General features: G+C 40.0%; 1 protein-coding gene across 1 annotated transcript in view; it reads left to right on the plus strand.

The window, feature by feature from the left end:
* Positions 1–13,467, plus strand: part of MYRIP (myosin VIIA and Rab interacting protein) — a 329,308-nt gene that overhangs the window by 290,878 nt on the left and 24,963 nt on the right. The window contains exons 10-11 of the mRNA XM_077809270.1: positions 404–1,059; positions 6,591–6,830. Of these exons, the coding sequence (XP_077665396.1) occupies positions 404–1,059; positions 6,591–6,830 (896 nt within the window). The remainder of the gene's footprint in view (positions 1–403; positions 1,060–6,590; positions 6,831–13,467) is intronic.

Genomic DNA, 13,467 nt, shown 5'->3' on the forward strand with positions numbered 1-13,467 from the left:
AATGGGATAATCAGGAAGATCCCTGATTCAGGGTATGATAAAATCTATGTAGCGTACCACATATTCATTTGTGTCTGTCGTTATCTTGTGCTGGTCCCATCATAAAGGGTAAGTCTACACAACGGAAGCTGTGCACAGACTAGCCTACTCAAGCTTGTTTGAATCCAGTTAGTGTGGGTAGCAATAATAATAAAGACAGCTTGGTGCGTGCTTCAGCATAGGTAGACAAGCCTGGCAAGGAGCCTGGGTACGTACTCCGCTCACTAGCCCATGCAGCTAGCCCACAGATACCCCAAATGGCTAGTCTCTGCTAAAATCTTTATTTGACTGTGCAAAAGTCAGCCAGTCAAACTGAAATAATAAAGTAATAATTAGGGGATTTGTTCTTGTTTTAATTTCACAGGTCCACCCCCTGTTTTACAAAGCACTGATGGGAACTGGGTGGCTTTGCAGAGCATTACATTGCCTCGCCCTCGAATGCTTGCCAAACCAAAGAGCCAAGTATTCAAAGCTTTGGAGAACGAATCTAGTGTTGTGTCTGCTTATGACGAGATGGGCTCGGATAGCGAGGACGACTACGATTGGAATGTGGCCTTGAACAAGCTGCGTCGAAGGCCCAAGCAGTTGTCCGAGGATTCTTATTATACCGATTCCCAGTACAATACTGAATGGGCTTATGGCAGTGACCCATACCAGCCAGTGACCTCTCCTTCATCTGGGCTATACACCAATACAGAGACGGTGTACTCTGATTCTGAAACATCTTCAGTAAATTCCTCAAGGGAGGCTAGAGAATCTAGCAAGCTTCCCTGGCTACAAAGGAGAACTCAGAGTGACAAACCCAGAGTGGAAAAAGCACATTTACATGGAGAACTGGATGTAAATTTCAATCCACAGGCTGACAGTTTAGAGTATTCAGATAGCAGTGAGACTGAGGAAGTCTATTATGATTTAGAAAAGAGGTCTAGAAGGTGGAGAAAGAGCAAAATTGTCTCCGAAGAATTACATGAAGGAAAAAATCACACAAAAACCCACAAGAAGAATTTGAGCATAAATCAGGTAACTACATTTGCTTATATAGGAAGGATTGAGTAAGCAAAAGTGGGTGGGGAGGGTGGAGAGGGAGTGGCACACTGTCAAAAATGTCATTACCTGTTTCTGAGTCCCTGGTAGCTCAGAAGATGATCTCGAATGTCCTAAGAAGTAAAGCACAAGGTGGGGTCTTGTATGTATCTGCTACAGATGACCAAATCACACTAGAGAACAGGATGACCAGCTCCGTAAGTACCTATCTATAATCTGTAGGGAAAAAATCGATGTGGTCATGGGGGACTTCAGTTTGAGGGACATATGCTGGAGGTCTCATGCTGACAATACTAAAACATCCTTAGAATTTCAAAATATCATAGATGACAACTTCCTGATTCAACTTGACTCAAGTGTTGCAACCATCACAGGGTAATTCTATATTAGGACCTCATCTTGACAAATAAAGAACTGATCACAGAACTAAAAATTAATGGTAGTTTAGGTACAAGTGATCATGACTTAATCCATGTATAATATGCAAACAGACTAAAGTCCAAACCAGCAATATGTATGCTTGGTGCTTTAAAAGGGCCAATTTCACAAAGCTGAAAATAGTTGAGAGTCAAATTAGCTGGGAGGAAGAATTTAATCAGAAAAATATGAATTATAATTGGTAATTGTTTAAGAACATTTTAGTAGATGCCCAAACATTCACAATTGAGGAAGAATACCATATTGGTTTAAAAACTGATCTCACTTAGAGGGGAAGCGAAGGCAGCTATAAAAAAATAAAATACAATTTAACAAATGGAAGAAAGGGGAAGTTGATAGCGATGAATATAAATAAGAAGCTAGCAACTGTAGAAAATTGACAAGACAAGCAAAGGGACACAAGGAGAAATTGTGGAGATAAGGACAATACAAAGGAGTTTTTTAAGTATATTGGAACAAAAAGAATCCTGACAATGGTATTGGTTCATTACTAGATGGAAATGGTACAATTATCAGTGATAATGCAGAAAAGGCAGAAGTGTTCAATAAATGTTACTGTTCTGTATTTGGGGGAAAACAGATGATGCAGTCTCATCATATGACAACGATAACACTTTTTCCATTCCACTAATATCTCAGGAGGATGTTAAACAGTATCTACTAAAGTTACATGTCGTTAAATCAGCAGGTCTGGATAACTTGCATCCAATAGCTTTAAAAGAGCTGGCTGAGGAGCTCAGTGGACAGTTACTGTTGATTTTCAATAAGTCTTAGAACAGCAGGGAAGTTTCAGCAGACTTGAAGAAAGCTAATGTGGGGTCAATATTTAAAAAGGGTAAATGGGACAACCCAGGTAATTATAGGCCTGTGTACATGATATCAGTCCTGGGCAAAATAATGGAGTGGCTGATATGGGACTCAGTTAATAAAGAATTAATGCCAGTCAACATTAGTTTATGGAAAATATATCCTGTCAAACTAACCTGATATATTTTTACGACATAAGTTTGGTTGATAAAGATAATAGTGTTGATGTAATATACTTAAACTTCTGTAAAGCATTTGGCTTAGTACTACATAACTTTTCAATTAAAAATTAAAACAATATATAGTTAACGTGGCAAACACTAAATGGATTAAAAGCTGGCTACCTGATAGGTCTCAAAATGTAATTGTAATGGGGAATCATTGCTTAGTGGGTGTGTTTCTAACGGGGTCATGCAAGCAGCACTTTAAGCCGCAGCGGTGTACGACTCCTGTCTGGGATCATGCTAGCTGCTTGCACACACTAGCATGACTAGGGACAGCTGCCAGTGAGCCTGGTGTCCACCCCAGTAGGCAGGGTTTGGGGGTGGCACAGCCAGGCTGGAGAAGCTGCCAGGGCTGGGCTCTGGCTCCTGTTAGTGGCGGCCCGACATGCTGCTGCTTTTGCTGCTGTGGTTCTTGGTCCTGTCGCTGACCATGGCCCTGCTGGCTTCAGCCCCATTATTCATGAGGGACCAGGTGGTTCCCCTGCATCCTGTCAGAGGTATTTATGAGAAATTAACTTACAGATTCCCTGGTTAGGTCATCTTCTAAAGTAGCAGGATGGTGTGACTGAACCAACGAAGTGAACCATTTCAAGGAGGTGGAATAATCACACCCTTGAGTGATATAAGTTTTGCCGACATAGGCTGAGGTGTAGACATAGCCTACGCTCAGAGTTCAGTGTCTCAAGAGGTTTACAATATTAGTTAACTACTGAAGTATGCCTTGCAGACATGTTCTGCATCTACTCTGTTCCTTTGCACGATTGACAGACGTAGGCATTCTATACCGGGACATTATAGCTAAGGGTAAGATTTTGTCACAGTTATTTTTAGTAAAAGTCACGGACAGGTCACAGGCTTCTGTGAATTTTTGTTTATTGTCCGTGACTTTTACTAAAAATAATTGTGACAAAATGAGGAGTGGGGGGTCCAGCACCCACCGCTGCTGCCGCTCACAGTGGTTGGGAGCTGCGGGGTCCCCCCAACGCCCAGGGCAGCTGGGAGCTGCATGGAGGCTTGGAGCTATAGGGCTGGAGGCTGGGAGCTGTGGGGGACCACCCACAGCATCTGGGAGCTAAGAGCCACAGCATCCCCCACTGCCCACCACGTCTCAGAGCTGCAGAGGTCCCCTCCACGTCTCGGAGCTCTGGGGCTGGCAGCTGGGAGCTGTGAGGGACCCCTGCCTGTGGCATCTCAGAGCTCTTGGATCCCCACCAGCTGACAGCTCCAACCGGGTGAAGCAGCAGATGTCATGAAGGTCTCTGGAAGTCATGGATTCTGTGACCTCCGTGACATAGTCATAGCCTTAAGTATAGCCATGCCCTATTAATTTAACCTGAATTATATCACGCTGAATTTATCAAGGGTCATGGTGGATTCTCCATCATTTGAAATTTTAAAATCAAGATTGGATGTTTTTCTAAAAGATCTGCTGTAGGAATAATTTGGGGGAAGTTCTCTGTCCCCTGATAGACTAGATTATCACAGTGGCCCCTTCTGGCCTTTGACTCTATGAATGTTATCTTCTTCCGCTATTGTTTTACGTGTGAGTGTGTGTGTTTTTAAGGGCCTGTACGTAAGCGTCAATGGAATTTTTAAAGTCACTGAGCACTGCTGACCGTTCTTGGAGACATTTTGCCTGCAAACACAGACAGGCAGAATACCTCCGCAGACCCTGGGCTCCACTCTTTAATAGGGTGCAATGTATGCTTCAGATTTCTAGCCAATGCAGAAAATCACTGTCCCTTCCTTGTCCCTGTACCAGTGCTGCTCACAAAGCACAAAATGTGGGATTCTAGTTGGTCCTCTATACAGGAGTGCATGGCTAGGAAGGGCTTGCAGTGCCTCCCCACCCCCAACACACCAATGCTGGCAGATGCAGGATCTGGCCCCAAATCACACTGGTGTAGTAAAATTGGTTTGCAACACAAATGGGGGAGACAAACAAAATGTAGAGGAAGTGAGTGAAGAAATGCAAAATAATTTGCATATGTTCGGCTTATTTCTGGTAAATGTGGTTCATGCTTTCAGAAAAGAGTTACTCAAATCCCTGGCACTAGAAAGCGTCCGATTAAGTGTATCATGGCGTGTGTAATTATAATGAAACATTTATATGGAGGACGTTGCTGGGATTGAAAAAGTCTAGTGGAGGGCAATGAAAATTATTCAGGGGATTTGGGATATGAGTTACAGTATGAAGAAAAATGAGCCAGATTTAGTCTATATTGCTTAAAAAATGAGATTAGAGGAATTTCAGAAATCTGTACAATCCTAAAAGTGATGCACTGATACCAATGAAATGATTGAGTCTGAAGCTGAGGAGCAGTCTAACATAAACACTTCAGATGAAGTGTCGTACAAATGATTAGGATGTACAACAAACTGCAGAGAGCATAATTTGAAGGAGATAGGGGTCTACAGCTTCTAGCTTTGTTTTGAGGGTTTAAAATCTGTAATAGGTTTTCATGTGCTGGTATTATAAAGAGAAGTCTTATTGAAGCAATAGACAGTGCTCTCCTACTAAAAGTAGCTGTGTCTGGAAATCAGAAACTCAGCAGCTGATCGTATCTAGATTACAATGAGGAAATGCTACTTTTTGCTGTCCTTTCATGGTATAATAATAGATATTGATTTATTGACCATTATTATCTGCATCATGGAATAGGATTTGATTCTCAGTTCAAAAAGTCAGTTTTCTTTTCTCATTGTAAAATATCATAAGGTCAGCATCCACCTTGCTATCCCATCAGTTACACTGAAAAGAAAAATGGACCTTCTCTGTTCTTAGGAGCCACACAATTTTGAGTTTATGAAGCAGTAATGTTGTGAGCAGAGGAATGATGGAACAACTGCAGTCATTTCATAGTTAAGGTTGCAACTGAGTTGAGTTCCCATTACAAGATTGATTCTTCTCTCCACATTGGTTCTCTAAAATCCATTTTAAAATCCTGTATCAGCTTTCAAATTAGTAAGCTACTTCTTTGACCAAGGCAGAATTTGTGTTATAAAATCAAAACATAAGCTTTGTGCACAGCTGGGAGAGACTAGCAAAGCAGGTACTGATTTTGTTTTTTCCTCTCATGAAGTGGCAAAAAAATTAAAAGTGAGAAGACTTTTTGAACTGTGGTGAACACCCCTACTTTTAGGGTCTGGTTTCCAGAGAAGCTCCTCAACTAATTCAGTTCTGATGGATCCTTAGTACTGGGGAATTGTGATCTAATATTTTTTTCTCATCCCTACTGGAAGAGATGAAAAGTTCCATTTTTTAATTATAGCTTTCATTGCTTAGAAGTGTCTCCATTTTGTAAAACATGGGCCAGACATCCTAGCAAAAGTACTTATGACTACATAAGGAGATGTCTCCTTTTTCCATTTTGTCTCCAGACTCAAGGCCTTATCCTAACAGGTGCTAAGCACCAAGACTGCCATTGTAGCTAACTGGAACTATGAGTGCTCTGCACCTTTCAGGATCAAACTCTAAGAAAAGATTGTGCATCTAAAGGTTGAACTTGTTTCCAATCATTCTTAAATAAGCAGTGTAGACCCATGGGTAAGTGCACCAGGCCAGGAGTCAGAGGACCTGGCTAGGAGACAGGACTTGAAGTCAGCCACTGAACATGTGACCTTGTGCAAGCCACTTCCCGTCTCTGTCTTAGTTTCCTCATCTGTAAAATGACTCCGATGTACGGTTTCCTTTGTGCAGTGTTTTGGTGAAAAGTGCTATATATGAGAGTATTTTATTATTTGCACAGAGGGAGCAAATTATTTATGGACCTGTTGCTTTTTTTCATGTACTATGGAAAAGAGAAGAAAAGAGAAATAATATCATCTTCCGAAAGTAAATATGCTGGTCATATTCTACAGAGAAGTAAAAATCTACCTGCCTAGAGATTTATACAGTGGTATTTGTCTGGATTTCCTGCAGAGTAAAGTGTATTTATATGTATTGTGAACTTAAATGTAGCCTTTGTCGAAACCCTGTCAATTTTCTTTTCTTTGCACTTTATTGGGGTTTTTTTGCTATTTTGATTTTCATTGTAGGTTTCTGAGGATGTATCGGAAGCTGATATAAGCAGTGAGGATCAACACCATAACATCAAGACAGACCTTGTTGAGGAAAAGCTTAAATCTGAGTTATTTGAACTAGCTGCTAAAATGAGTGACAAGGAAACCTCTTCTGGTGAAGAGCAGGAGTCCGTGCTTAGAACAGAATCGGAGACCCAGAAGGAAAGTTTGTCCTCAGAAGAAAATGGCAAAAACATTCAGGAGGAGTTGAAGAAGGTAAGTGAAAGGAGAAGGGGGATAATAGCTCAGAAACTGGAATCCGTAATGGGGAGGTTAGAAAGCTACCCTATTTATAGTGGAACCAGGGATAGAGTATATAACGTTCACTGGGAATGGCAAAGAGTTTAAACACAGTCACTTGATAAAAGTGAAGCCCAGTCCTGCAATCCTTGTGCAGTCAAAGCTCCCATTTCCATCAATGAGAGTTTTGCTTATAGAAGGCCTGCAAGATCAGGCCAAATGCATTTAATTTATGTTCAGTCCAGTTCTCAGTTTGTGTAAATCAGTGTAGTTCCATTGACTCTAATGAAATTACACTGATGTGTCCCAGCAGAGGATCTAACCCTTTGTTTTTACCGGAACACATATCGGCATCCGTTTTTTCACCTCTGCTCATTAAGTGGTCAATGAAAATCTTTTCAGCCTTTACCTGCTCTCCTTTATGCAGTATTGTTTAATTGGCGCTGATGCCATAGGGTCTCTCGTTGCCTCTCTATCTGGGTAGGTTGTGTGTCTCTTTATGCTTTCCAGACCTGTTATCATGTCTATTGATTCTGTTTTCTATCTGGTAATAAGATCCCATATACATCAAAATGTTATACAGAATCTGAAATGCAGTGTCCCTCCTGACAGAACGTGTTTAATCCATTGTTTGTATGAAGTGTGCCGAAATCCAGAACCTAGAAGGGTATTTACCACCTGCTTTTTTGTCTTTCTTTATTTGAATGTCTTTTCATGTGGTATTATACCCATGCACCTGAATACACCGGTGCTCTCTTTACCTTGTAATGTACTTCCCTCTATTTTGATGAAATCCAGCTTTTCAAACTTATAAACTAGGCTCCTGTAGCCCCAGTTCCTCATGAAATGTGCATGTGGTTTAGCTGATGACCAAGATGATAGTATATGAGTGACACTTCCCGGGGTAGTGAGGTATCTCACTACTACCTGCACTTACTGTGAGGAAGCCTTGTCTGTTCTTGCTGGGGGTCAGCTCTCGAACCCCAACAGCCATGGGCAACAAAAGCACTCCCCTGCTCTCTCTCTCTCTACTCCAGATTAGTGATAGGCACACTCCAGTCCTTGAGCCCTCTGAGCCATTCCTCTGAGGTAACCAGCCACTGATCCGCTAGACACAGAATTCACAGATCTGCTGCTCCCGAATAAGTATACATCATTTTACCAGTTTCCCTTCAGTCCCCTTTAACACACAGGACTTACGTACTTGAAAACAAGTAAAAGTTTATTTAACAAAGTACAGAGATTTGAGAAGTAGAAATAGGAAGTTAAAATATTTGAAACAAATGGTTACATGTAAAATAAAATCATAACATGTCTTCTACAGACTAGACTTACTTAATAAGATATTGTCTTGTCCAATGGAATTTAATTCACCCAACCTCTTTGCAGCGATTTCCAGCCAGGATGGCTATGACCCTCCTTTCATAATACAAAATGCACTGACACTTTGTCTCCTCAGTGAAAGAGAGATCCCCAGTGTATACCACCAAAAAATCTGCAGTGTACACCACAAAAATCCATTGTCTTTACTGGCAAACGACACTCCTGCTCTGCTGTTTTTGTTTGTTCCTGCAGATCTTTTCTTCTGTGAATTCACAATTTCTTCATTTCGGTTCAGTAATGCAATGAGCTTGAATTGTGAGACACAGGGATACGCACTGACCAGCCAGGGAGAAAAGTGTCCCCCTGCCTGACCTGTCTTAACGTACACACTTTAAGGACATAATTCTCAGTATAGATATCTAATTCCTTAAATAGCCACCTCTCCGTCCATTTTGCAATGATTATGATGATCAGTAAGATACTGGCTCTCACTAGATTACCTGCCACCCTTTGACAAACGGTTACGTGGATAGCAGACCTAGGGATCTCTGTAAACCCTATGTACTCCTTATGCCCAGCGCCAGTTGGCACCAAGTGGTCCCTGGGTTACAGTGTGTGAGCAACATATTTAAGCTACAGTACCTTACAGCAAAAGTCAAGTGATGAAAAATGCTGATAGTCTAGGATAAATTTGTAATGCCACTCAAATGATGCAGTGTATGGCCCACACCTGAGGCTTCTGTTTCCTGTGAAATTCACCCAGCTCCTTCCTACTCAGGGTCTGACCGCTCAAAATGAGTGACAATTCCACATATATCTTTCATTTATTAGGAACTGTGTGTTCTGTGCTTCACAGCCCGTTACTTTATGGACCTTTTGAGAAGAAACTGAAGTTGTTTTAGAAACGTGGGCATCATATAGTGAAGAAGGGGAACTAATGATTTGTAGGCTTTTATTTTTTAATTGGCTGTAGTTAACATAGTTACATTGCAAAAAGCAATTTTGTGACAATGCGAACCTCGGAATTATTCTTTGCTGTTTGTGCTCGAGACCTTACCTCTGTAGTTTTGGGGGTGTACTTTTCTTCTGTGAATAAGTTTATAGACCTCTAAAGCCACAGGAATGCCTGGTTTTCCTTCTAACTTTAACCCTGAATAGATACTGGATTATTCATTATTATTATTTTGGCATTTTAAATTTTAAAAAAAATTGTTTAAAAAAAACTCCAAAGAATTTGATGATTTTCTGTAATGCTATCTTATCAGGAAGAGAGAAACTTTACAAATGAACAAAAAGTGAATGTCCAGCATCCCTGGCTAAGTGTTTTTTCTGCTTTTAAAAGAAAGTAAGGTCCTCCGGAGTTAGTCATCCAAGCCTGTTGTATATGTTCTTTTGTCTGTAATAAAGAAGTCAAGACTTCCCAACACTATTCACAGTCATGGCCTCAGAGGAATTTATGGCGGAACTTGCTAAAGCCTCACTATATAGAAAAATGTTAGCTGACTTCATTCCTATTCTTGGCGAGTATTTCATAGATGTTATTTAATCTCTCTTTCAACGGGCTATCTACTCAGTAAGGTGGCTGACCAACATGTTGCAATGAAATACTGAAACTGAGAAGATACGATACAAATTCAGTGGCCTCAGTAACCCCAAGATGAAAAGTAATCTAAATTCATACAGCATATGTGATAGATAAATTGTATAACGGATACCTTAGTAGATGAAGATCCCCAATGGGAATAAACACAAAAAACAAGATTTTTTAAAATGTGAAAGAAATTTTGGTGCCTCAAATTTTAGGTATTCCAACTTGAGACACCTTAAAGGGGTCTGATTTTCAGAGGGTGAATGTTCAGCCCTGTCTGAAAATCAAGCTGTTTTTAAGGGGTCTGAAGTTGAGCCCCCAGAATAATTAGCCAGTTTTGAAAATCTGAACCTGAGATCCCAGATGTCAAAAGTGGGTGCCCCAGTTTCGTATTCGGGTACTGAAAGTGGGACCTACTCTACGTGTCTAAAGCAGGTGATTGGGTGATTGATGGCTGGTTGCAGCTCCTGAATGTAGAATTGTGCACCCGATTTTAAGCATCCTTACTTGAAAATTGGGCTGTATGTGAGATATTTAATTTATGAAAGACAAGGCAGGAGGGGGATAGCTGTATATGCTAATAACATCCTCAATATTGCCAAACCTAAACATTCAGGTGCCAAAAAATTATGAGATTGGCTTAAAATCACAGGATTATTAAAAAGAATAAATGTTGGGATTCTGTTTGTTTGCTTTCTGGTTTTTGAGCCTTTTGGGTTCATATTTTCAAGCTTTTTTCTGCAACCATGAGAGCTACCACCTTTTTTAAAAAAAAAAACAGAAGTTGGGAATCTCGCATAATCCCATGATTGCATGAGCTGATGCTTTAAGAAAAACACATTGGATCAAGAGACTGGCAATATAATTGTGAGAATTGGCAACACTGAGTCTTCAAGCTACTGAAATGTTGCTGTTGGCTTCAATGGATCTTGGTGAGTGCTCAGCACTTCAGAAACCAGGTCATTTACATTTGGATGTTTAAATATGGGGTTTAGGAGCCTAACTTTAGGACACAAGTTTGAAAATATTGGCCTTGAACATTTTACTTGATATATGTGGTATTCCTGAAGATTTATTCTCATACACAAACATTCTTAGAGCCCATTGCATAAATTCTGTTTTAATGAGACCCGACATGCATTTCTCTTTCTAATTAGTTTGTCGGGAAATTAACCTGGATTTACTCTTTATATCTTACTTTTTTCCTTCTTTATCTCTAAAAACGTAGGAAAATATTTCAATACCAAACAAACAAACAAAATATTGAAACCATTTTGTGGAAGTCTTCATGATATGATGCTGGGAGTAACATTTGTGATAAGATGTGAATTTTAGCTCTCTTGTTTTGCATATTCATGAGTAGTAATATTCCAGGTTTATTATATGCCCTTGACAACAATTTCCTCAGCATCACAGTAGCCCTGAAATTTGGTATGTGCTCTGCCCCACTAATCAGAAGAGCTATATTTTACAGAGGCATGTCATATATTATAAAAAACAAACTTTCTTGGCCTGGTTACAGATCATCATTATATCATTAAAACCAAAAATTAAAAAAAAAAATTAAGTCATTTAAGTCTGTCTATTTTTTGTTTACTTCTTATATTTCTTTTTGCTTAGGCCATAAAAATAGACTAACTAATTTCACTTTTGCAGCCAGTTTAATTTTCCCTGCTTGTGCTTCAATGTTTGGATTGCAGTCTAAAGCCTTAGTTGAGCAATGTGCTTAAACTCTTGAAAAAGTCCATCCCTGTTCAGGAAAGCACATAAGCAAACGCTTATTAACTTCAAGCCTGAGCTTTGTCTTCTATCTTTTGGGCTGTGGTCATAAGTGCTTTCCTGAACAGACATGATTTCCTGAGTCGGAACCTGAAAGTCGATTTGCTTAAAAATAAATACTTCCCTAGATTGTGAGCTGCCTGGGACAGTGATTCTCTTTCTTCCCCACTCATTTGTACAGCACAAAGCACAGTGGATCTCTGTTTGGAGCCTCTATAGAGTCTCACAATATAACTAACAATCATAAAAATTCTTTTTCCATTAAAATATTCCTTTTTAAAATTCATGGAAACCTTTCTACTTATCTTAGATTTTATACATTTAAAAGGTTACATTCTGGGGCAAGTGTGACCTGCCAGTGTCCTCTTAATTCAGATTGTATACATCAGGGATAGGTACCCACATGAAATAAAGAATATCTCTCTCATAGTGACTGGTATGCAAACATGTCAATTTGCATTTTGAAAAACAGCATTACTTGATCCTCTACTATGAAGTGACCACTATGCCCATGAGATCCTACTTCCATGAACAACCAACATCATAAACAATTGTAGGAAAAATGCATTCAAATATTTTCGTAATGTGGCAAAAATCCTAGGGGACTGCACCTGAGTTATTGTCCCTGTCCATCAGCAAGGAGAGAAGAAAATTAACCAACTCTCTAGAACGGGGAGAGAAGTTGGGATGATCCCTGGCTGGATAATTTAGTCGGTCCTGCTTTGAGCAGGGAGTTCAACTAGATGACCTCCTGAGATCCCTTCCAACCCTGATATTCTATGATTCTATGATAAGCCCTGACACCTCCAAAGGCTGTGGAAAGATGTCAGTCATAGAGGGAGGAGATGACAGCTGGAGTTCATTAAGGGAAGTTGTGAAAACAAAAGTGTGGGCCATGGATGTTGCAACCAGGGGAAAACTCATTCCCAGCCTGGACTTCGTCTGAAAAGGAGCTGCTGTTTCCAGGGTCCAGCTGTGGCAAAGGACAGCCTTTATACTCATGAATGGGAGTAACCTGGTAGCTACAGTCTCTTATAAAGAAAACATTAAGATATCCCAGTAAGACTCAGGACTTATCTGCACATGAAAGTTAACCTGGAATAAGATAGGATGTGAATTTAAAGTGGGTTATCTATTCCTGATTAACTCTGTGTGTGGACACTCTTATTCCAGAAAAAGAGTACCTTATTCCAAATAAGCTTAATCCTTTTACAAAAGAATTAATAGAAAACTGCACTCTAAGTGCAGATATCCATGAGCTTTATAAATATCTGAATGACAGCTGCTCTACCTAAAACTGAGGGCTTGTCTACACGGGAAAATTCACCAACATATATTCCAGAACAAGAGCATCAGCATGGGGAGTTATATCAGTATTGCAATAGCAATATAACTATATGGGTATAATTATGCCAGTAAATGTCCCTGTGTAGACAAGCCCTAAGAGATGTTTTTCTTATTAAATATTTTACACTTATGTGTGATACACACAGAATAATTCTTGCATTTCGGTACATCATGATTTATTATATTATTATATTAATAATTTAGACAATCTTATTTTATCCTAAAGCACTTCACAAATTGTATGCGTACAGCATCATCGATATGGAGCCATCTCGGGGGTGGAGAATGACAACCAACTCACGCACACCATACTGAACGACAGTGTGGGGTGAAATATTTTGGCTAAGGATGCCAGGATAAACACCTAAAAGAAGAAAAAATTCAAAAGCGAATATTGATATTGGGTTCCCCCAATTTTGAATGCCCAAACTGAGACACCTCTTGGGTTTGACTGTTGAGGTGCTGAGCACTTGAGATGCTGAACACTGACTTCATTTGGCATTGTGGTTGTCCAGCACCTTTGAGAGTTAGATCCAAGTCATGTCAAATACGATACCCAAAATCCACGGTCACTTC

Source organism: Eretmochelys imbricata, chromosome 2 (genome assembly GCF_965152235.1).
Source record: "Eretmochelys imbricata isolate rEreImb1 chromosome 2, rEreImb1.hap1, whole genome shotgun sequence".
NCBI classification, from domain to species: Eukaryota; Metazoa; Chordata; order Testudines; family Cheloniidae; genus Eretmochelys; species Eretmochelys imbricata.